Below are 25,112 nucleotides of genomic sequence, written 5' to 3'. Positions count from 1 at the left end.
GATAAAGGCATCTTTGTGAACTTTTCATCATTGGAGGACTTGGAAGGCAAGAACTGAACATCTACAGTAGAACAAAAGCCTAAACCTGTGTGATCATGGAGCCCCCCCAGGTTCCTGTAGAGATCCAGTGAATGCTACTGGAAGAAACCTGCACTTTCTTTGTAATGTGCTTGGCTGTAATTTTTTGGATTCTGGATTTAAAAATGCAGTGCACCAAGAAGGCCAAGTCTCAGGGCCTTGTGTTAGTAAAGACTGTCATGTAAGGGAGTGTGAAAGACTTGTGAGGAGAGAATGGAAGGGTGGGTGCAGGATGGAAAACTTTCTGCAGATGGCTTTGACCATCAGCATTCCCTTCTATAAAAGATCGTTTTCTAGCAGTTCTCAGTGGCTATGCTGAGTTGCTGACAGGATCTTGTCTCTCAAATTTGACTCTCTTTATTATCCCACATAAGTATAATTACATGAATTAATTATAACTCAGCCTTACCGTTCCTTACTCCTTAACTACCTCTGTGCATTTGGAACATGGGATGTTAAGAGTCACCGTGCTTTGCGGTGCTGACAAGTTAAAACATCCAAACTGGGAATGAAAGAGTCACAGATAAATACCAGAGCTGTCTTTTATGCCACAGAAAACCTCCAGCCATTTACAAAGGCTATTGAATGTGTTCCTTGCATAAAGATAGATTGGATGTGTTCTGTGAGCTTGACTGACTACATTTCTTTGACATGGTTACTTAGTTAAAGGGTAAAATAAAAATGTTAATGTGTACCTTAACAGCCAGTATTTTGCACTGTCTCTTCCAAAAGTGACAGTGGCCATAAATGGTTTGAGAGTTGTATCCTGGGTGGTAGGAGGTATAAGGAAACTTGGTTTGCCTTATTACCAATTGCAACATTTTAGCAGCTGCAAAAAAATAATAGGTTTTCATTTAATCTACTCCATCTGTTAAACAAAGACTGACGTGCACAATTAGTGTTAGTCATGGTGCTTGCCTTTTTGTCTGCTCAAAATGGCATGTGCAAGCACCTGCAAATGTAGTATTTTCTCATCAACAGTGATACAAGTTTGATCTGATCCTTTTGCAAAGGTGGTTTTAACATTTTGACATTTTTTTCCTTCTTGCACTCTGTGAGGAGAAAGTGCTTAAGCATTAGGCTTGCAATGTACAGATGCACACCTTTTAGTCTAAGGTAATCTTAACATTCCACTTGGTAGAAGAAATCCTAGGCATGGTACTTAAAGAAAAAAATAGTTTAGTAGTACTTCTAAATATTTTCACTTTATTTCTCTAGAAACCTTTTTATTCCCATTTGAAGTAATTTTGTGTAGTTTCATCTATGGCTGCACAACAGGACTTCTGGATTGCTAAAAATGTATCCATATTCTTCTTATTATTGAAGGAACTTGAAGAACGGTTAAAGGAAGGAACGGAATGAAGAGATCAGTTTTGGAAGTTGTGTTGTGTTCCAATGAAACAGCTGTCAGGACAAATTCTCTCCTTCCCTTCTTTTGAAAACTCAGTTATTTTTCATTAGAACTGAATTACTAGTCTTCACAATTGCACATTCTATGGCCAAAACAAAAGATTTCAAGCCTTTTTATAAGGGCATGTTACAGTGTAATTATGAAATGCCACACACAGCAATTCAAGGATTGTAGACTTCACAGCTTGGGCTTTTTATATCTTCCTGTTCTTACTTTGAGCCTTTGCATATGTTTCAAAAGTTACTCTGTCAGCCCTTTCCACTGAAGCAGAGTTTAAACTCAAATGGTACCTAAATCCTTCTGAAGTGGTGTTTATTAAACATTTCTTACTATTCCATTCTAGAGAGTCTGAGAAGTTTATAGGGTAATTTCTTTTGTAACTTCACTATCCCTACTTTTAGACTCCTAGGGTCTTGCCTAAATCCCTTTTGCTTCAGGTTAAGTCCTTTACTCGTTGTGTGCACCCTGTGGAAATGATAGTACACTTCATTCCTTTCATCTCAGATGAAGTGCTCAAAGAAGATACTTGAAGACACTGTATCAAGAGACTTATCTCATATCTAAACAAAACAGCCTGAATTCTTTTCGAGTTATTTAGATTCACTTCCTGTACCTATTGTCATTTTTTTCTTCTCATCTAGGCCTTCTTTAGTATGTTTTTTCTGACCTGTGGCACTCAAAACAATAATGAAGACATCAGCTTAGTTCTTAAGAAAAACAGGTGAATCTCTATAAATATCCACGTAGTACTCTGACAGAAATGTAACACTTTCTATTTTCTTCAGTGCTGTCATGATGTAAATTGCAGATTGAGCATGAGTCGGCTGTAGCTCCTGGATCCTTCTTGGCACAAGTCCTAGTCCTCATTCTCTAGCTGTTCATTTATTGTTTCTGTGAGTAGAATATGACAGTATCTTCTTCCATCACCTTGCCTAACTCAGCCATTGCTATGTGTCTTCATGACATTTCCTTCTGTTTCAAGGATTATTTGTGTCATGTCCATCCAGGTTCCTGGGAGTTTTGCCAGCTTGGTATGTCAAAGTCCCTGCTTCAAAATGTCGGGAGTCTTATACCCTGAGGTCCTCTTTTCATCTTACAGATTTACTTGTTGCTTTGTGCTATGATTAGCTCCCTCCTTCCCCATCAGCGTGAAAGTTGTCAGTTTAAGGTGTTATAATTGTAGGATGTTGTAAATACAGCTGAGATGAGGAAGCTGTGTGAGACTGGTGGCCAGCATTTACAAGCTCCTGCACCATTATAGCAGTTTGAGTTGGCTGAATTGCTTCAGGGGTGCTGGGTGCTCTCCTCCCATCCAGTTTTAACCAAAATTGGCATATACAGCCACCTAAATGCCTTTAAATCTTCACGTTAGGAGCCTGAGACCACTGTGAATTAACATCACAGAATAGATAACAGTATATAGAATCTTGCTTAGCTCTGCTTGTAATAAATAAACCAGATGTAGTCTCAACGTCCTTTTAAAATTTTTTATACTGTTGATGTGTTGAAATTGGAATGTTGCTGATGGATTTTCATACTTGGCACTACTCTATTGAACCCATCAAGGCTACCCTTTAATTTTTTTCTCCCTGTTCCAGTTGTTGCATCACTTTGGATGTTTATTGCCTGTCCCTGAATTCAATTGCTGCTTCTATTCTGTCCCTCATGCTGAGTTTCCCAGCCTACTTAAGATTGAAGTTCCTACTCTCTGCCTCCTCATCGTATAAGTGCCAAGTCAACAACAGTAATTATTTTAATGACCTAGGCAATAACAAAGTAAGAACCATTTACTTAAATGATGATAGAAACTTCCTTAGTAAACAGATTAAAAAGTGTTTTTAAAAAAGGAAGATCTATGAGGATAAATAGTGTGCGTATTTATTATACATACACTAGTATATTTGTCCCAAATTTCAATATACAGCTTAAAATTGTTTTGTAGAATTACAAATGATGTAAAACTTTCTGAATCTTATGTATCAGAAGGACACATTATTATATAACAATAATGTAAACCAAGAATACATTTCTTAGTAAAACAGATGATTAATTATGAATGTCAATTTTAGTCGAATAAACACACATGCACTAAGCCAGACTATGTTGATGAGAAGTTTCTTCACTCATGGAGAATTTTTTCATAAGCAAACTTGATTTAGTAGTCATGGCCTGGTTAAGAATGTTTGCATTTTCTAAGGCTATTTGACATTAACATAATAAGTACCTTTATGAAGATGAGCCAGTGTGAACTGAAGTGTTCCGTGGGCTAAATGAGAGGAATATTACAAAACTGGCATGTGTAAATTAAAATCAGGTAACTGAATTTGGATAAGTGGCATTACTCTTACACTTGTATGAAATACATCCGTCAGCCTATCACATAAAAAACTTGTGTGTCTGATAAAACTTTGAATAAAAGTAATCTTTGTTGTTTCTGTTCAAACTTGCATTTAAAACAGAGAAATCTGTTGGTCAGATAAGAAACTTCAGCAGCTCAGTTTTCTGAATGAGTTCTAGTAGCTGTAACATTAACATCCCCATGAAAGAATTTATAAAACACGAAGATAATTTAAAACAAAAATGAGAAAAAATAAAACTACATAAATTTTATGTATTGTATATACACTTTTATAACCATCAGGACAAGGAATGCAAAATGTGGGGACAAGGTTATATATATATATATATATATATATATAACATATATATTTTATTATTATTTTTATTTTTTAGAATGAAGAGTTTAGTCACAGACTTACCCTTCTTCTATGACTTCTATTGAAGTCTTCTCTATCATCTTATGATTTAGGATTCAAGTCATATGTGAAGTGTTGCAGCTTAATGAGTTACTATGTCAGCTGTAAATATATTAGCTTAAATGTCAAAACCATTTCTATTTTACATTTGCTATGAACTAAAAGCTTGCATGAGGTAGGTTACCATGAATGAGCTGATATTTTTTAATGTATTTTTTGACATAAATTATGCTAGGTGAACCCATGAATCAATTGTACCACTCTTGTGTAGTGGTAATATCTGGCAGTGTGTGTTCACTCTATTGTCTTTTTTTCATGCAGAGCAGTGTATGAATAGAACATTTGTAAAGAGAATCTTATAGTGTCTGCTCCAAAACCCTTGCATGCCAAAACAAACCCTTTTGGCTCATCTGCTTTTGGAAAGCAAATGGAAGTAAAGATTTGGGGTTTTAATGTTAAAATTATGTAATTGCTGGTAGTATGAATGATAATAAACTTATAAACGCATAAGGTGGTGGTATAGATTAATAAAAATTAGAGCAAAACAGTTGAGTATTTTAATGGCAGTGTGAGTTGGAGTTGATCCAGATAGATTTTTATATAACAGGTGAGGTTTTGTTAAATACATAATTTTCACCTATATTAAGAGCTCTTTTCTAGAAAATAGTGCCCCTATAGAGAAGCTGACTTCTTAATCTAACTTCCTTTATTGTCATATAAAAATGTCATCACTCTTACCTGATTTGAGGGTTGCTCAAGGAGCATTACTCACTGTAAGGAAGCGACCAGATCAATCCCATACGTGTCCATCAGCATGCGTGGGTGCTCGGTTGTGACCACTATTCGTACTTTGAGAAATACAGCTTGGCTCCAGGGAAGATGAGGTGCTTTGTGTGGCTCTTTGTCAATGTGTAGAAAATACAACACAAGCACCACATTTTAGAGCATGATAGGTAGTGTGTGTGTGTATGGTGAGGGGATTCTCTCATTCTGTCAACCTTTCTAAGTCTCTTGCTGTCAGGTGTATGACAGAGCCAGGTTTGCATGTGACCCAGGCTGCACAGTGGTATTTTCACCCAAATTATGTTGTTCTCAGCATGGTAGCATATTTATCAAAACTTCTCTGGGGGAGACTTCTGCTGGTGGTGGTTGTAATTGCTTTAGTATTTCTGAAGGAGAATTTCAGGCATCTGAGTTGAAGTACCCTTCTGTTACGCTGCAAGATCTGAGCTGCCTAAGAATAAAATTAGGAAGTGCTACTTCTATAGCAATTTTTTTTTCCTTTTCCAATTTTTTGCTTTTTATAGCAATATTTTTTTTTCCATACTTCCAGATCACAACAGATTTCCCAGTGTACTCTGCAGGTAAAGAGCTCCCTTTAAAGGCCTTTAAAATAGAAGTTCAACCATTACTTAGAGAAAACAGGGCTGAGTTTAAAACTAGGTTTTGAAGATTCTGGTCTTAATAGAAAAGTTCCTTTACAACTTCTTTCTGGTTTCAGCTCTTTGCAAGGACAGGTCATCCCATTTTCTGTTCATGCACAACTATGGCAATGATTTTTGTATACTAAGTTTAGTGTTTTGTTCTGATCCAATGAGGGGCGTCTCAAAAAAGAAAGCCCAGGGAATAGAGGAAGCTATAGTCCCTACAGTGAGCCAGCTCATGCAGGAGAAAAGTCAGAATGTAGGCAGGAAAGCTTTTTGGGGTAATTGGGTTGGCCTATGGAAGGAGAAATGCTGATGAGCATTTTGAGCAATTGCCAGTTTCAAATCTGTATCTTTCTCCCAGAGCCTTTCATCTTCTAATGGCCAAACCCCAGGATGGAGACGACTCTCTGGGTAAAATTTGCCATGGAAGAGGGAGACTCAAACCAGCCAGTGCACTCCACGTCTGTGTTTGTCTGATTTTGCACACAGAAGTCCCTTTCACACTTTCTTTCTGTCTGTCCGACTTGGAAAATGAGACTTCTGACCCTTTAAATGGTGATAACCAGTGACCTTGACTTTTTTGAAGGTCTTGTGCAGCTGATGGACATTCCTGTAGGCTCTAGATACTCTAAAAGCTTGGCTGTGCCTGATGGGGACATGATTTGTCTTGTGGTGTGTAGTAGGATCCCACCTGAATTGGGAGCAGGGGTGTTGTTGCTGCCCTCAGGAAATTAAGAAGTTTATGGGGGATGTCAGTCTTCGATCCTTTGTATAATAAGAGTGGGTGAAGAAGGCAGAAGTAGAGCTGTTTTCAGTCAGAAGTCCATCCAGTATTCCCCATGTATCCAAGAATGGATTCTCATTTTGTCTCCAGTATTTGGGTTTTTTTTCATGTTGAGATGTGATTCTTTCCGTAGATGAAATCGAATTTAAATATGTTCAGAAAAGGAATGCACAAACAGGATAGAAAATAATTAGGTTGAGTAAGGAGCTCTCCCACTTGTTATGAAACTGTGTGAAAGTATTTGGCTCACCAGGGTACAGAAACATTTGTAGAAATTGGGGCTGTGTTGGGAAAACTCCATTTCATGTTCCTTGATGAGGAGGAAAAATCAAATATGCTCAATTAAGGTATCCTTTTTAAGTAAGTTCAGCTTCCTCACATGTTCCCTGAAGCATCTGATCTCAGTAGCTGAAGTAATGCATTTAAGTGTATTGCTTTAAGAAGGCTTTCAGAAAACATGGATTCCTAAATTTGTCCCACAGCTTTGTGCAACTTAAGAACATTAAGAGCAAGGAGAACTACAGCTCGTCATATCAAGAGTGAGCTGCTGAGGTTTTTATCTGGTTTGGAGGCAGAAGGGAGCTGTTAGCAGGATTAGAGGTCTGAAGAGCATAGGGCACAGGAGGGATGGACTGCAATGGTGCTCAGCAATCCACGTGGGCTCTTTCCTCTACAGTAAGACTTATCTTTCATTCTGTTTCACTTTTAATTTTGAGAAAGATAGTTTTGCTTTTCAGATGTGATTGATCTCACTGGAGATGATAAGGATGATCTTCAGAGGGCAATTGCCTTGAGTTTGGAGGAATCAAACAGGGCATTCAGGGAGACTGGAATAACAGATGAGGAACAAGCCATTAGCAGGTAAACAACCAACTTATATAAAGCAGAAATTAAATTAAAGAGTTGGAGATTGGCCTGTATTGCTTTTTTAAACTTTTAACAATTAATAACTTGTTTACTTTTACTTGTGCTACTGATATGCCTGGCTTCAGGATGCTGCTTTAATGTATTGTATGTTCTACACTGGAAAATAGTCTATTATGTGTGGACTAGGATTTAATAGTATGTTTCATATTTATATATTTCTTTAAATATGGAGGAAGTGGATGGAGATAGAGAATGTGTGGTCATATTTAAATAGGACCTAAACCCAGAAGTTCCTCTTGTGTACCAAGTAAAAAGCAAAGAACCAAAATATAATTAAGAAGCTAATAAATACTTTGTCCTGTTTTTTACAGTGTTCATTTTACAATAACATTTTCTTCTCTCTGTGCCAAGGCTGAGATTGAGGGAGTGGGTATTAATATTATGACTCGAGGATACTAAGAGCAGCTGCTCTATTTTAGTAGATGAAGAATGTTATTAGCTTATTTAACAAATAAGATTTATAGTCTTTGAGTGAAGTTCTGGATTTAAAGTTTTATAAACTTAACTCTCTCAGTTTGGGTGTGATAAGAGTCTTTGAGCTAACTTTTGGTCAGATTTTATGATAACCTTTTGTACAGTGTTTTTTGGTAATGTTGATACAATTATGAAATATTTGGGACTTGAACTAAGCCTGGGTGTAGGGTTGTGTGTGGGAGGGATGTTGTTTCTTTTTTTTCCATCTGTAACTGGCCTTGGGAGGAATGTTGAGCTTTTCATTTGCAGCTAGACTTGTTCTAAGGGAATCAGGCAATTATTTGATCCTTGATAGGAGGTAAAGTACTACCTCCTTTTAAAAGACCAGTTTAATAAAAAAAATAATTTGGATTGGAGAGATTAACCACAATAATTCTTTTTTCAGTTCATTGTGTTTGACAGGCTAAATGACTTATTAGAAAATTCTATCTCTCAGAATATGGATATTTTATTGCTTTATTTGTATTACTTTATCAACATTAATTTTCTTTTCTGTTTTGAATAATAAATATGCTAATTGTGAGCATAAACGTTCTGCCCCCCATTTGTGATAAAAGTTGTCTTGTTATATGAATTTAAGATAACACATTTTAGGAGGGAAGGGTAAGATGAAAGGGACATAATGTCTCATTAACAACTGTAAGAAGCATTTAAGGGGTTGGAGTTTTCTTAAACCTCAGTATGTGCATGTGTACAAGAGGATGGTGGAAGTTCAGTCCAGTTTTTTTTCAGGTCAGCTCTTGCATGTTCATTTTTGAAGGGCAGAATTGTCGTAATTACAGAGTTGTGATTTAGGCAGGCACTCAGAAAGATAGATCTATTTCTGGAGATGGAAAATTTTCTCCCTCTTTTTCTTTACCCATGCCTTGACTGCTTCTGCTGCGCTAAATTCTTGGGAGCCTTGAAGATTTAGGATTTTTGCTGTACACTGTTTTTCATTTTTGAAACTGAAAACCCCTCTTTGGCCCTATCTGCTTACCTCATAACTTAGTATTATAAATACTTTTTACTTAAATTACAGTGTATATTTTTCTGGCTGCAGAAGATAACAAAGCTTTTTTCTGTATGTACAAAGGCATCTAGACAATCTGTTTGGTTATTTGTAAAGAAAATGTTTGTCTTATGAAATAGAGACTTGCATCTAATGGCAAAATTGCACACAGTAACGTGCAATGTCAAATGAAGAGCTTGTTGCAGGTCACATCCCCCTTGGTGCACTGCACCACATTTTCTAAGCTTGCTGGAGGGTTCTTTGGACCATTCGTTGCTGAAATTCATTTCACAAAGCCATACAAAAATATTCACTGAAGGATCCAGAGTATTTCATGACACAAGGAGGGGAATGGGATTTGGCTTGCGAATGGAGGCAAAGAATGAGGATCTTGAAGGTTTTGGCAGCATTGGAACATTAGATCAACTCAGTAATGTAGCAAGAAGCACCCTGAGCTGATGGCAAATTATTTCAGCATTGAACAAATACAGAAAGTTCAGAATTCTTGATCTGAACTGTTCAATTAGTTTCCTTAAGGACACAACTTCAGATTAGTTTTATTACAAAAACAAAACAAAAAACTACCCCACTTTGTAGTTAACACCCCACATAAGAATGTTGGCATTCCAATAGAACGTGCAGGATCTGTGCAGAACTTCTCAAAACAAAAAGTAGAACACTGTGGTTGTAAACAAGTCAAGCTACAGCCATTTACTTTTGATTTTCTAGATAAAACAAGAAGCAGAACTCAAATAGGAGGTCAATAATAAGAAAATTTAAACTATGGAAATGTTTCATTTTTAAAAATATAGGCCATGTGCATATTTAAATAATTTTTGCTGTGGTGGATATTTTTTTCAAAGGTATTCATAGTGGTTTGGAACCTAATTTGCGTGGATTTTGTTAGGGTTTCCAAGGGAGAATTAATAGAATTTCTTGACTTGTGTAATTAATGTTGTAATGCACGTAGAATTTGTCTTCCTGAACGTAATTGCTTTAGACTCCCTAATGAGGACAGATCTGATTACTGTGTAGGTGTTGAGAGGAGTGCATCTGAAATGTCCAAGTGTCCGAGCTGAACATCTTGTACATGGCACATTTCAAGTATTTTCCTGTTTCCTCTTTAAATCTCCTAGAGAAATCTGCATGATCAGTGTATTTCTTCTTGTGAAAAAGTCTCTCCTATTTATATTACTTTTCCTGGGTTGAAAGAGTCTGAAGCTGCCCAAATAGGGCTTCACTAGTGAAGCCAGTGAGGTATTACTGGAAGGAGAAGTCAGCTTGCCTGTGTTATGCCTGTGGTACTGCCCGTATGAAAATGAGTCCATGCAGTCAGTGCATAGAGGATGTGCACAGCCCCTGGGCTTTTTTTAAATTGAAACTGCTGGGGACTCTGCACTGTGGTTAAGCATTGTGTGTATAGATCTAAGGTGGGGTTGTGGAATGTTGTAGAGTCAGGGATATATTCCTAGATGTCCAGCTGTAGCACAGTCACAGTACAAATACCTTCCCATGCTCTTTTAGCTGAGTGGGCTTCCTTAGAGTGGTTTGACGGAATCTTTGTGCTATGGACTTGCCTTGACTGGGCATTTTTGCTCTGTCTGGTGAGCCCCTTGCAGTTCTGCAAAGCTGCTTGGCTGTGCCCAGCTTGTTACAGAGAAATAAAACAGTGCTTTCAAGTCTGGTGCCAGGCCTGGCACTAACTAATCCTTGGTACAGCATTTCCCTCCAAACAGGATTCCAGCCCTTGGAGGTAGGGGAGCTGTAGGTCCCTGGGTCCTGGGGGATGCCAAGCCCCCCAGGTAGCCAGCTGATGTAGCTGAAAGCTCTCTGCTGGTGTCCCCAAGGGTCACCAAGTGGGGCTTCAGCTCTGTCATCAGAATTGCTAAATAACTTGTGATAACGCTCTGGAAGGATGCATGTTTTGGCAAGCAGTGTAAGATTCTTGATCCAGGTGATATCCCAAATTCGTGACTCTGTGAATGTAATGCAGTGAGCATTTTGAGATATCCTCACTCTGCTAGTAAATACATTTATTTATGTAGCTTTAGAACTGATCATTAGGTTCCTATTTACTGTGCTCACTATACTTTATTTCACTTTTCATTTTTGATTTAACTGCATCACAGCTATCATTATGTCTGAAAATGAATTCAGCACATAGAATGTGCAGTTATTGCATGTGCTCTCTGAGGACAGATAATGTTATAAGTAGAATTAAGGAAAAAATACCGTGATACCTTCAGAAGCAAATACTTTATTAACATATGGAAACACATTTCAGGTTGAGCTAGAGATGAATAAATCCCTTACCTGCTAAAGAAACACAAATTCAAATACAAGAAAGAAATTTTAGCAGGTAATTAAGCCAATGAATGGTAATAGTCATGGGGTCAGGGAACTGTTTCAGTTTGCAAATATTTATTTTACTGAACTTGAATCTTGAAATACATTGAAATATTCTTGAACTTCTGTGGGGAACAAAGAAAAGAGAAGTTTGATTGTTTACCTGAAACACAAGTGGTGTGAAGTAGTTATTGTATTCTTGTTACAACATCATTTAAATTTATTCAAGTCTGTCAGTGTTCCTGTCAGTTTTAAAGGTCCCTTCAATTTAGTTTAAAAAAGATTTTAAGCAATTCTGCCTGCATGACAAATTATTTGAACTATGTATGACATTTTTTAAATTGATTTTTAATATCCCCATTGATCAACTTCTGCTCTCAAAGCAGAGATACACAGGTCATCTAACACTTTTGAAGGACTGTATTGGTGAAAAGGAAAATTAATTTGACTGTTTCTTTACATTTTGGGGTTACCTTAGTAGAAAAAACTGTCAGAAAAGACTCTTAGGTCAGGTTCCATCCCTATGCAGTGTTTGAAGAGATGTCAGAACAGAAAATGTAAGTGGATTGTATGCCTGTCCTTTCAGAGCTGTTTACAAGGTGGTGTAAAAAACTAAATCGATTAATCCTTAGGAAATTACCAGATTTAGTTCTTCCTGAGACAGATACAAAAGTGGTATTTGTATCAAATGGTCTCTCAAATTTAGAATGCCTCTCTTTTACTGTATTTTTTCCAAAATAAGTATCAATGACAAATTAGTATGTTCCCCAGAGCAGTTATCTGCAGTAATGTAATTTGATGCTTCATAGTTCTTGGTAAAATAGCTTTTCTTTCTTTGACAGGAACATAGCTTGAAATGAAGATGTAGGTAGGAAATGAGATTATGGGGAGGGGAGTTGTCTGTTTCTGTTTCTTCTAAGATGTTCAAACTTTATCCTTAAGGACTCCCTCTACAGACCAATCTAAACCTGCCTTTCTTTGGTGCTTAGTGAGTCTAGAACTGAGAGGGGGGAACTCTTCAAGCTGCTCAGACTGCTTAGATGCCTATGTTACAGCTTGTAAAATCCTGTGCTTGGTGTTGGAGAGTAGGTCACTCTTGTGTGAGAGTTGGACTGGATGGCTGGGGACAGTGACTACTGTGTCAGCAGTGCACACACCAGACTCTTGGCTTATGAGTTAGAGCCACTGTTACATGACCTCAATGCATCCATCTCCATCTTTCTGTTTAGAAAACATCTGCTGCAAATTACTTTAAAGGTGTATTTTGTCATCAGGCTGAGCATACATGTTGATACAGAAATAATGTATTGAGTGAAGCTTGAGCTGAAGAACTTCACACCCATCAGATCTTACTGTCATGTGAAATTCACCATAAATCACATAGGAACAGTTTCAAGCAAAGAAAGTGGTCATTGAAGCATACAGTTAAAGTGTTGTGTGGCATTCGAAAAGTTGCAGGGAGATGTCTTTCCATGGCTCATAAAGTAATTACTTTCCATGTAAAGTGATTAACACAGTTGCATAAATTGTAAAAATGGAAACTAAGGAAACTGTGTTCCTTTTTGAAAGTTGCCTAGCTAGCTTTGGCTTCTTGTCAGTAAACGAAAGATTGGTGACTTTGTGCTTTGCATAGCAATAAAAGCATTTGAGGATGAAAGTATTGTACTATAAGTGCTGCCTTAAATTTGTCCATCCTCTTTAAATCTGGTTCTTAAATAATTGATGACTTGTAGACACGACTCTTTTATCTAGAACTCTAACAGGAGATTTGTGCACTCACCAATACCATTTTCCAAAGGGTAATGGAACTGCTGTAGCATAGCTAGGAGTAAAACAGCGTTTTTGAAGACATGTTATTGCATATGATATAACATATTGCATATATTGCTTAGTAACTGTGAGTGAGTGATGTTATTAAGATGTCTGTATTGCTACCTGAATGTATTTTACTACTTGGTGGGGAATTTTTTTGTTTTGTTTTTCTAGCATTTTTGAGTTTTTCTCACATTTTTCCCTCCCTTCTGTTCCCGAAGAGTTCTAGAAGCCAGTATTGCAGAAAATAAAGCGAGTTTAAAGAGGACACATCCAGAGGTATGGAGTGACTCTCCAAACCCTTATGATCGAAAGCGGCAAGACAACTGCCCAGTAGGATTAAAGAACGTTGGCAACACGTGCTGGTTTAGTGCTGTCATTCAGGTAAGCGCTCTTCAATTAGCTGTGTGCATTCTTCATTGTGTCTGTTGGGAGGTGAGTCGGTTCATTTTAAGTGAATAATTCAAAATAATCTCTTTTCCTGGAAAGTTTAGGTCACTGCATGAGATGTTTTTGTGCATTATTTATTTATTGTATCTCTTAATGTGTCTATCTGTATGTCAGATTGAAGTATCAGAAGTACTGGTAGCATATCTAAGTGAAGTTTCAAAATGTTTCTTATTAAGAAGTTGAAGATAAGGAGTTGACTTTCCGAAGATCCTGGGCATGTGCAGCTCATGCTGACATCAGTAACAATTGTGGATGCCTAAAAACATGGGGAAACTGGGTTACAGATGAGGAACTGATGTTTTTATATTAGAAGGAGCATGTGCAAATGACTGAAAGTGGGTAGCTGATAATGGAGGTAGGTAGAAGAAATGAGGTACTTCCAGTCATGGAGTGCTTACTTGATTGGGTATGGCAAAAGGAGGAATAATTGATAAAGAAGGAAACTTCAGAAGAATGAAAGGGAAGGTCTTATATGGATGCAATTACAACTGGTTTTGGTTTAATACGATCATTGTGTGTGGGGTTTTTTTTAAAGATAGGGAGAGTAGGGAAATTAACTTTCACTAGGCAAGTTGCAGTATCTGTACTCATGTTCTAATATCAATAATTAATGTACATAAACTTTATGAATCCATCTTTTAGGAGATGTATGTTTCTGTAAGTCATGTGTAAGATCTACTAAAAAGCATTTTAACCTACAGAAAACTGAGGGTGAAATTGGAATGCAACGATGGGAGATGTATTTTTAGTCTACTAGAAACAAATGTTTTAGTTTACGAGAAGCAAATGTATTGTAACTTTTCATAGTCTGAGGTTTTGAGAGAAATAAAATAAAATATTTAGTACCCATTTTTAACAAATTACTGTCAGGCTGAAGCACTTCAGAAAAACTAATACTGTTACTTTCATCCTGGTGGTTGAAAGGTGGCTGTTGTACTTCAGGCTGAGTCCATTTAGATCAAATGTTCTGCCCAGATATTTCCACAAATGGATGCTTTTAGGGGACTACAAACAGTATGCATGATACTGCTCCAGTAGAACACTCCCGAGCCTCCCACTACTTTTTTCTTGGAAGGGTTTTTTTGATCCTCTGCAGTTTATAGTTTAAAGTTTATAGAGTTGGTAAACCCTAGGGGACCTCTCTTGTATGTTACTTGTCTTCCCTGATCCTTGCAAACTTTTTGCACCCATCAGGGTCCTTTGGGTAGGAGTTCCACAGTTGTGCTTCCTGTTGCATCAAGAACTGCCATGGTTTTGTGTGGTTTCTTGAACCTGGCTCCCACAGTTTGTCCAGTAGGCTCTGTGTCTCCTGGTGGACTAGACAAAAGCTGACTGACATTAAAATTCTGTGGGCTGCTCTCCTACTCTCTTTAAACATCTCAGTTGTCTCTTTTTTCCAGGCTGCATGCTATTGCTACCTGGAGAATGTGTTACAAGCTCTGATCCACTTTGTTGCTGTTCTCCAAATCTTTTCTAGCTCTAGTAGCACTTTAGCTGGGGGGTGAGGAAAGCTCTTAAGATGCGAGTGTGCTGTGCGTTGGGTGTGGTATGAGGGAGAGATACAGGCTTGTCAGGAAAGACAGGTAGGGATGACACGAAGAGGCACTGCTTTCCTCCTGAAGGAGTAGCTGAAATGTGTGTGGGACAGGGTGGCAGTCTGTGTCTATCAGGATCAAAGGAAGGGCTGGTAGAAGTGCGACCATGATTATTCTGCTACAGGGTACCCTCCTCAGGATGAGGATGTGCACACAGCCTTCTGGAAAGGCAAGGAAGTCTCTGGATTACAGTCTGTGGTTCCCATGGGAAACTTTAATAAACATCCTGACCCTGACTGGGTCATGACACAAGAACACAGCAGGACACAAGCAAACCAGATTTTTAGAGGGTATGAGAAACAGCTTCTTGGTATGAGCACTGGTGGGCCAATTAGGGGTGATGCATAGCTGAATCTGCTGGTCCCCAAAAATGGGAGAACTGAAGGTGGAGTAATGTGGATACTCTTGACTGCAGCAACCATGAAATAGTAGAGTTCAAGATGCCAGTGGGAGTGAGAAAGGAATAACAGGACCCAGATACCATTCAGGAGAGCAGACTTTGTCTTCTTCTAGAAGTTGGTATCTGGGCTTCCATAGGTGGAAGCTTGGAAGGGCAGAGATGCTTAGGAAGGCTAACAGCATTCCCTGATTGCCAGAAGGGTCTGTTCTGCTCTCAGGGAGCGCATAGCTCATAGTTTCAGCGGAAACAGGCAGTGTGCAGGATCAGGAAGCAGAGATGGGCTACTGAGGAGACTGGAAATGTTGTCCAGGCATGAAGAAATGGTATTAGTAAAGTGAAAGCTGACCTAAGTTGGTTCCTCCAAGGTAGTCTAGGGTAGCAAGAAATGGTTTTTATGTTACCCTGGTCGTAAAGGGCTGAGCGAGGAGAAGGTTGCTGAATAGAGCAGGTAAGGTACTCAGTGCCTTGCTTTGCCTGTCTTTACCAGTGAGATCTCTTAGACCACTGCACATGGTTGAGGGAACTCTGAGCAGAGGTTAAGGATTTGAGTGAGAGATTACTTGGGAAAACTTGACCCATACAAGTCCACAGGACCCACTGAGCTGCATCCAGTAGTGATGACAGACAGTGGGAAGAAGTCTTAGCAAGGCAGCTCTCTCATTTTTACAAAGTCATTGAGAAGAAAAGAGGGTTCTGATGTACTTAAGCCAGGCTTTTTAGAGCTATGCATATTGGGAGGATGAGAGGCAATAGGAGTCATTGAGATCAGGAAGATTAAGCCTTGATATAAAGAAGCATTTTCTTCCCATAATGACAGGCAGGCAGTGGAGGTTGCCCAGAGAGGCTGTGCAGGGTTTGTAAAACTTTGGGAAGTTTTAAGATGCCTGAACAAAAGCCTCGAGTAGCCGGGTCTGATCTCACAGGTCAGTAATGTGAATAATGCTAGTTAGTTTGGTACCCATCATCTTCTATAAATTCCAGAGTTGCTTTCCACCATGTACCTCACTGTACACATAGCAGTTTTGAATTTAGCTTTCTTCTTACATAGATACTCAGTTTGCCAACTCTTGTTTCTACTACACTGCAAATTTCTTTACTGAGCAAACATGGTCAAAACTTGCTGTCCTTTCTAGATCACTTTTGAATTTTACTTACCAGTGCAGAGTTGGTGAGTTTGCAGTAACCTGCCTTCAGGCTTGAACAGGCTCTTTTTCCTCTCTTAATTTTTGATAGCCTGTTTGTTTACCTGGACCTTTCATCATACCTCACTGGCACTTAGTTAAAAGCTTTTGTTGAATGAATTTTTCCAAAATTGCCCTGAAAGCCCAGTAGAGTTCATAAATTGGATTACTGTTATGTATGTTCTGCTTGTCTTGGAAGTTTTTGGTTTTGTTTGAGGTGGGTCATTTTGTTTGTTGGTTTTGGTTTTTTAATGGTAAGGATTTACTTTCATGCAGGTTTTATGTAGGTCATGCTGTAGATAATGAAATTGAAAGACTTCTTTAATTGTTCTATGACCCCCCCCCCCCCCCCCATTAAAGTTTTTATGTTCTTAGGCCTCTTTTCTTTCAGCATTTAGTTAATCTAACAGGTATTTGAATTTTCTGTGTTCCTAGAGATATTTTGATGTTTCCTTTTTTCATCTCTCCTCCTTTCCTTATTCCTTTGCATGCCTAGCATATTTTGCAATAGCAGAAACATTGTCCTAACAGAAGCAAACATTTTATTTTCATTAGGATCTTTATGGAGCTAATGTGACTTGGTGTTTTACCCTCTCTGTTGTGTAATCAGATTTTACATTCCTAGCAGTCCCAAATCTAAAGGACTGATTTTATGTGCATGTGCATATTTCTGTTAAAGACTTTCTATATAGGAAACTGAAAATCTTTAAATAAAAGTTTTTATGGAAACCTGAATTTTTAATTTGTTAATCACAGGGATAAGAGCAGAGGGTAGAGACCTAGCATGCTAGACCTGTGATCTCATGTTATTTATACTCAGTGTGCAACTTTATACCTTGAAAACAGATTAGAAAGAGACCTAGCTAGTCCTTATGGTCACCAGCCATACCATGTGAAAGTGTGTGGTGTCTGGAATTGTAATGGCTTGATCCTAAAAGATAGAGAAACTTCTGCAGTTAGGTCTATGGAATGTAATTCAAGCAAACCACTGAAAGATTTATAACTTCAGTTGGTCGAAAATTTAGGTTATTAATATTATCTGTCAGCCAGGAAGATTTATGCTTCAAGCAACCATCCCAGGAAATTTAATGCATGTTAATTTAGAACATTAGCTAATACCATATTTATTTATCCACAGGGCAGATTGACTACTTGGGTTGCATTGACTGTGTAGAAGTATTTTCTTGCTTTCTTTGGGAGGCTTTTGTAACCTGACACATCACATAGGTCAACAATATCTAAATGTTAACTACTGTCAATCACAATGATATATTGTGTAATATAATCTAAAACTAAATGGCAAAGAAAGAAAAGTCTTCCTTCTATTTAAGGGGTGCTTGTTAAGGAAAAAAAGATTTTGACATTTTGATGCACCAGTTAACTTGCGTTAGTGAATGCAGTCATCAATGGTTTGTGTATTTGCATTAGAGTATGAAATTCCTGAAGAAATGTTTGTAGAGAGTGACAGCAAACTCTAAAAAGATTCAAACATTGCTGGAAATGTTGTCTTTACCCTATATAGATTTGGGCCTTAGAGAAATAGGCACATGTGGAAAGTCATCCTCTTCTGCAGGGGGAGAGGGGAGTCTCTCTTCAGAGATTTCCAGAACAAAGTTTTGCTTTCAGCAGTTACATTCAGTAGCATTACAATGAATGGTAATATGTTTCCCACAACGTATGTTCTAAAATTCTGCCTTGCTTTTGGGGACTTCTGACTTTGCTAAAAACATGAATTTTAAACTGAGTCTCCAAGAGAGTATGTCAGAACAAAATTGTATTGAATCATGTTCATTTCTTCTTTACCTGCCAAGAAATTAATCAAGTTCCTCAATGTTTTTTCTACCTCTTCTTGAACTTGCAATAAACATTTGGGACAGGAGTTCACCCATGTATAATTTTGCTACTGTTTAGTTAGATGAACACTTATAAAAGGGCCATAAATGTTGAGGCTTTAGAATATTTCTGTGTTGGTTATATGTTGTTTTTTTATTAATTTTTTTAAAATTCCAATTATCGTAACAACATATGCCCGGTCTTGAAATAGAACTTATGACATCAAGTTCTTTAAAGAAAGAAAACACAAATATACCCCTGTATGTTTTTACTTTTCTGCAGTAGATTTTAGTGGCCCCCTTGTGAAAAGCTAACATCACAGTTTCTCTTGGCTGTAAGAGTTTACAGCCTGAAAATGGCTTAGAAATAATAAATTTATGGAGCCTGTGGAGTGGTTCCTTCATCCCATGCTGAGCACAAGTTAAGAGTTTTCAGGACATGGGATGGAGAAGGCAAGTAACTCACAGGCCATGGATATGCTGTTGGAATTATGTCTTAGGCTTGCTGCCTAAGAATGTGCAAGTTCTCCCCCAAGATGTTTTGGTTTAAGACACTACACCAGATTATCTTTCAGAGTCTCAAGTGGGATTCTGTTCATGTGCAAGAAGCAATGTCCTGGCAGGACCTGCCCTGTGGAAAAGGTGCCATGGGAGATGCCCAGATTGTTCAGAGAATGTCACTCACTCGGTGTGCCAAGGTAGATTTCTGTGGGAGAAGGAAAGTGTGTGGAGAATCAGTGAAAACCGTACTGTGAAAGCTGCTGTTTCCCCTTCTTCCAGTCCCACTGCTCACATACATACCATGTGCACTCTCTCCCCCCGTCTCAGGACTCCAGAGGGCCAGGTTGCAGCTCCTCTCTTTACCAAATGAGGTATCCCAACAGGGCAGCTGAGGGCTGGCATCCCCACACTCTTTTCTCTGTGAGTCTGTCAGAGTCTGACAAGACTTTTTTTTTTCCCCAAAAGCTTGCTGAATGAAGTTAACAAGCATAAATCTCCAAGGGCACTCCCTAACTTTTATTTCTGTGGTCCCTAACACCAGTTCTGGCATTTTACTCTGTTGCACTGTGCTTGGGAGCAGCCTTCTTGTTTTCCTGATGTCAGTATATTTGGGGTTTGGGTTTGATGCTAGACTTTTAGTTCTGGGAAGAAGTGAACCAGCTTGATGGGTGAGAATGAAGCAAGTATTTTCTTCCCAGTTGTTGGCTCAGCTACTTACCAATATTGTTCTTCTTTAAAAGCAGCCTACCACAAGTATCTAACTTTTGCATTATTTTGTTTCTTATTTGTCATGATGGATAGAAAGGATTGTAATGGATGATGTGGTAGTGCATTAATACCAAAAAGCCTAGCATTATGTTATTAAATGTGCACATTTATACATTGTACATGAGTCTCTTCCCTGGGCATGCAGTGCAAGGTTGTAGGCCAATGAGCATTCAGTGCTCAATCCCCATATGAGTTAAAATGGTCATTGATGGAATATTTTTTTCTCTACTGTTTTCATTCTGGAACAGCCTGAGGCAGAGATTGGTGGGGGTTATATGATATAAACTGCTCTGTAGAGTTTCAGGGGCAGAGGAATAATGATGTTGGAAATCTTGCTTTCCATTCCTCTGTTACTCCCTTTGTTTCCCTGTAAAGTGAACCTGTTCCTTCCAAATTCAGTCATCCTGGAATATTTGCTGACAGGGTATTCCTCTTTGTGCTTTTTGTGCTTCTGTAGTCTCTGGTTCCATCAGGTTGTTTGTGTGATTTTTCAAACTCTTACCTTACATTTAGTGATTTGTAATACTGCAAATTTTTTTTGCGGTGGTACAGAAAGCTTAAATGGATCATGGCTTTCACTTTGACTCATAAATAGTTGCACATTTAATTAAAATAAAGGATACAGGATGCACTGTTTAGGTGTGTTATTTAAATTCACATCACTTAATTTGGGCAAGAAGTTGAAAACTGTAACCATGTAAGGAAATGTTGGCTGTGATTTTTTTGTCCGAACAGATTTTTTTTTTTTTCTTGCTTTGACCATGTAATAGAGGAGTGGTTGGATGGCATTTCTTAGTATGTGCCAAGACACAAGCATAAAGTGAATTCTTCTGGACACATACCATACTTAGCTGTCTTCTGAATTGCAGTAATGTTCTGAGTTTGTTGCTATAAACAAGTAAATGTTCTCTAAATTCAGGCTGGTAATTCCATAGTGAGCTGTTTGTTTAAAATGTTGACTTAACCCAAGCCTACTAGAGGCCTTAGTTTGATTTTCTAGCTCAAACAGTATGCAAGCTGTTTTTCATCTTCTTCCATGTTGCACCTCAGCCTTTTGGAGACGTAAGACATGATAGCTTAAAACTGTAATTTATACCTAGGTTTTCAGAAGAAAAAAGTTGGTTGTTTGTTTATAAATAAAAATGTCCTTTTAGAGGTACTTTCCAAAGCTTTTGAGACCTGGAATTGAATCTGTGATTTTCAAATTGCTAAATGCTTTCTACATCACTACCACTGTACATGTGGGGTGGTTGTGCTCAAGTTCAGCCATCAGGCAGTGTCACATCTGTCTGTAGGAGATTTTGTTTCAGAGGGGAAGAGAAAAAGAAAACTCCTCTTACTATACTTTCACAGTGAAGCTTGAACAGGAACCTGCTCAAGTCCCAGCTTTGAAGCTGCTTTGCTCACTTCCCTTCTGTCTTCCTTACACAAAATTTTCTAAAGAATATGAGAGAAGCTTTGGACTGTGCCAAATCCTCAGTGTATATAAAGGAGCACAAAACTGTATTTTGGGTGACTTCCTAATTTCTTAATGCCCGTCATTAGTCTGTATTCTGGAAACAGGATTTACCACTTAACAGGAATAAGATACAAACAGGTGGAGTGGGAGACAATCCCAGAGTAAATTATGAGGAGGAGCAGTGTAGAAAGGATCATTGTGCCCAGCAGAGCAACTGTTGCAGCAGCAACAGGGAGCCACTTTATGGACTTTGTTGTGTACTTTCAAGAATAAGAACCAAAAAGGGGGAAAAAAAAAAATCAATAAATAGGAAAAGTCTGGAAAACCTTAAAGAGGAGAAAGAAGTGATTCTCCCAAATTAGAGCTGGTGACTGGCCTGGGTTGGAGGGGATCTTAAAGATTATCTATTTCCAACCCCCTGCTATGGGCAGGGACACCTTCTGCTAGACCAGGTCGCTCAGAGCTCCCTCCAACCAGTCCCTGAACACTTCCAGGGGTGGGACCTGTGCCCCAATGCATTGTCATCTTCACAGTAAAGAATGTCTTCCTAATATCTGATCTAAACCTACTCTGTGATTGTGCATCCATTCCCTCTTGTCCTGTCACTCTAGGATAGTCTCTCTCCATCTTTCCTGTAGGCTCACTTCAGGTGTTGAAAAGCCACAGTTAGGTCATCCTGAAGCCTTCTCTTCTTCAGGCTGAACAATCCCAATTCTCTCAAGATACAGGGACATAGAGTCCAAAAGGCTTGCAAGTTGGTGAGAACTGGACTCAGCTGTCAGTGAAGTTGCTCATGTTCTTGCAATATGGAGCTTTGGACACTAATATTCAATCAGAGGCATGCAGGAGTATCAAATCACCAATTTGTGCAATATTTAGGAGTACTTGTATTTTGAACCTTAGCACTTCAAATATTGATAACTAGTAATTTTAAATTCTTCATTCTATTGAAGGAAACATGGCAATGCATGCAGGTAGGACCATATATTCCATAGCTTTGTTTTTCTTTTATTTGAATTATTAACATGAAAATATTTTAATAGTCTACTAAAACTGTCCCTATATACCTTACACCACCAGAATTGTTTATAAAGTGAAGTAAGAACATAAATCTAATTTGTCATGTTGGCAGAGACAAAGTATTCCAAATAATATACTTTATGACATAGGGCTCTATTTTTGCTTTTTATTATTAGAACAGTAATGATGTGTTCACTGTTTAAGATTGCTCTCTGCTTATTACACAAAATGAAGGTGGATATGGTCTTGGCTTCATGTCTTAAAATAAAAAAATTAAATAAATAAATATCAAATTGGAAATGCATAAAGGGCCCCAGATGACTAAATGAGGAAAATGGGTGTTGTGATGTGCTAATACATACATGTTTTCAGCTTATACAAGATCACGTTTTAGCTAAATGCCAGTACATAAAGGAATTTGTTTAGGAGCTCTCTAGGGGAAAGCATGCTTTTCTTTTTCCTTGGCAAGATTTGCTTTTCAAGCTCTCCTGGAAAGATATATTTAGTTTTTGGGTTTCTTCCTTCTGTCCTGTCTTCCCTCTGTCCTTCCAAGCTTAACCTTTGCTTGGGAAAGGGATTCAATGGGAAGCTGTCTGTGTTCATGGTATTATAAATTTCAGGTTTTCGTGCAAACTTGGATAAAGGTGACACATATTAAATATGCACAGTTCTTGTTGACATTTTTGGTGCCTTTTTCTTGTTTTTTGTTCTCAGTGCTGGAAACAAATACAAAATTGATAGTAAAAAAGAACCAAATGTTTTCATCAATCTATTAGTGAAATAGCTGGCTTTAGTGCTCCATGCTTACAAACTTGTGAGAATCTACCAGAGAGCCTGTCTGAAGCTTTCTGCAGCAGCTTGTTGGGTCATCTTGTATCTAGAAGATGTCTTTTCCCACTCTCTAAGTGTTATTGGTGTCAGTAACTTGATTAATTTAGGACTGTGCTGTTGGCTTTTAATGATCTGTGTTGCATGCCAGGCATTTATAAATTGAATATACTGACTAATTTATATTCTTGCAGCATTAATACAGCATCACAGTTGTTGAATGTTAAGAGTTAATCCTTTGCTCAGTCTAAAACCTGAATTTTAGCAAGGTCCTTCTGTTTGATTATCCTAGACTTTAAGTGAAGGAAAAAAGGGATAAACATAGTGTTTTAAGGGGGAAACCTAGGCAACTTACATTCAGAAATTGTGTTTGAACTCAATGTAAGTCAACATTACTCATAAAAGTGAATGTTTTAGTATCTTACACTATAGAAGCTACAGCTCTCTCAGGTATGACTAAAAATACATCATAACCACTCAGGGGAAAGCCACAATGTCTTGTTGCTATTCAGTATTGTTGGTGTGAACGCCTTAAACTGAGACTGGATTTATGTTCTTGTTTTTTCTTCTTTACTTTTTACTGTCTTGTTCACCCCCCAAAATTGTCAGAATACAAGGCAGTATTCTAAAAATCTGTTGATGTTCATGGCAATTTGAATTGGTGTAACTTAGCTTGGCTTGGTCAAGTTTCCAGATGACAGCTTTTAAATGGTTTAAATGCACTGGGGGAAAAAAACCACACAAACCCACCTTGAAGAGAGTTTTTCTTTCATGCATAAGTTTTGCATACTTTAGTAAATTGTGAAGGTATTTAATCAAGAACAGTAGATGTGAAATAGACCTTTTAGATGCAGCCTGTTTCCTTGCACTGGGACTCCTGACACCTTGGTGCGGCTGAAGCCAAGTGGGTAAGAGGTGAGGTGCTGCTCTACGTAGTGTGTTTGGAAAGCAGATGTGTTTAGAGCTTTAGGCTAGGGCTAATGCACAGCTCTTGGGCCAGGGACAGTCTCTGCTTTGTCTCTTGGTGGCTGCAGAAGAGCAGCTTTTGCCTCATGGGCCACTTACCCTGGGTGCAGGGAGCCTGGACAGAAGTTGGCTCAGCAAAATGGAAAGTATTTTGCCTTTCCTCTTCCTGGGCTCTGGGGTGGTTGGCCTTGGGAGGTCTCTGCTGGACTTAGGTGAGCTTATTTTTATCTCCTTACCTCAGGAAGAATTTTAGGTTCCTCACTGAGATACTTCAGGCAGAAAAATAGTTGGTTTCAGGCACTTGTTTACACTTACACTGGGAAATGTTCTTTTTTAAATGATGGTAGAAGTTTCCTTTAATTGATTTAGCTCAATATAGGAGAGCTGCAGCATGATGCCGTCCTGTGTGTATTAGTGGTGTTGGCAGCAGATAAGCTGTCAGGGTTCTGCTGCATCTCAAAACAACCATGCACAGTGTAACCTTTTCTGGCAAGAAGTTTAACAGCTAAACATCTTGCATAAGAAATTTTGAATAGTACAAGGCTGAAGAAGAAAAGAGCAAATCAGACAATCCTCTTAATTACTCTCAGCAGATTGCACAGATAGGTTTGCTCAGGTCAGTCAGAAAGCGTGGAATGATGTTTGGTAGAGTTCTGAATTAAAAAAACTGAGTTTTTGTGATAAACTTGTTGGTTGGCATACCAGGCAAAAATGTTGAACTTGAGTACAGTTTTCTCTACATAATTTGTGTGTATTACGAAATTGTCCTGCTCAGCTGCTTGGCACTTTGATGGCACTTGGGTTAGTTATGTAGAGAATTCAGCCTTTGGACATTAGATTTCAGCAGCTGGTTTATTTTGTACCTAAAATATTGCTATGTTTTGCTTGATGAAGAGCCTACCAGTGGAATGCTGTTACATCATGAGACGTAACTTCAATTAGTATTAGCTTCTAGACTGACACTTGAATTAAATATTAATATGTTCTGTGCTTTGAGTAAGTAAACAAAATACTCTGTTTTAATCTCCCTTCTCTGCAAGGATGGATAAAAGTAAACATATTTTGAACAGCAAAACAGGAAAAAAGTGACTATTTGGTTGTCTGCC

General features: G+C 38.2%; 1 protein-coding gene across 4 annotated transcripts in view; it reads left to right on the top strand.

The window, feature by feature from the left end:
- USP25 (ubiquitin specific peptidase 25) overlaps positions 1-25,112 on the top strand; it is an 89,913-nt gene that overhangs the window by 24,717 nt on the left and 40,084 nt on the right. For 2 of the 4 annotated variants that reach the window (XM_058829463.1, XM_058829462.1), the window contains exons 4-5: positions 7,194-7,317; positions 13,228-13,390. In XM_058829463.1, the coding sequence (XP_058685446.1) occupies positions 7,194-7,317; positions 13,228-13,390 (287 nt within the window). Of the gene's footprint in view, positions 1-7,193; positions 7,318-13,227; positions 13,391-24,059; positions 24,219-25,112 lie in introns of those variants that run through there. The other 2 variants (XM_058829464.1, XM_058829465.1) reach the window with 2 other exon arrangements.

This window comes from Poecile atricapillus, chromosome 1 (assembly GCF_030490865.1).
Source record: "Poecile atricapillus isolate bPoeAtr1 chromosome 1, bPoeAtr1.hap1, whole genome shotgun sequence".
Lineage (NCBI taxonomy): Eukaryota > Metazoa > Chordata > Aves > Passeriformes > Paridae > Poecile > Poecile atricapillus.
Note: the sequence above shows the minus strand (reverse complement) of the source record. Positions and strands in the feature narration are given on the sequence as shown.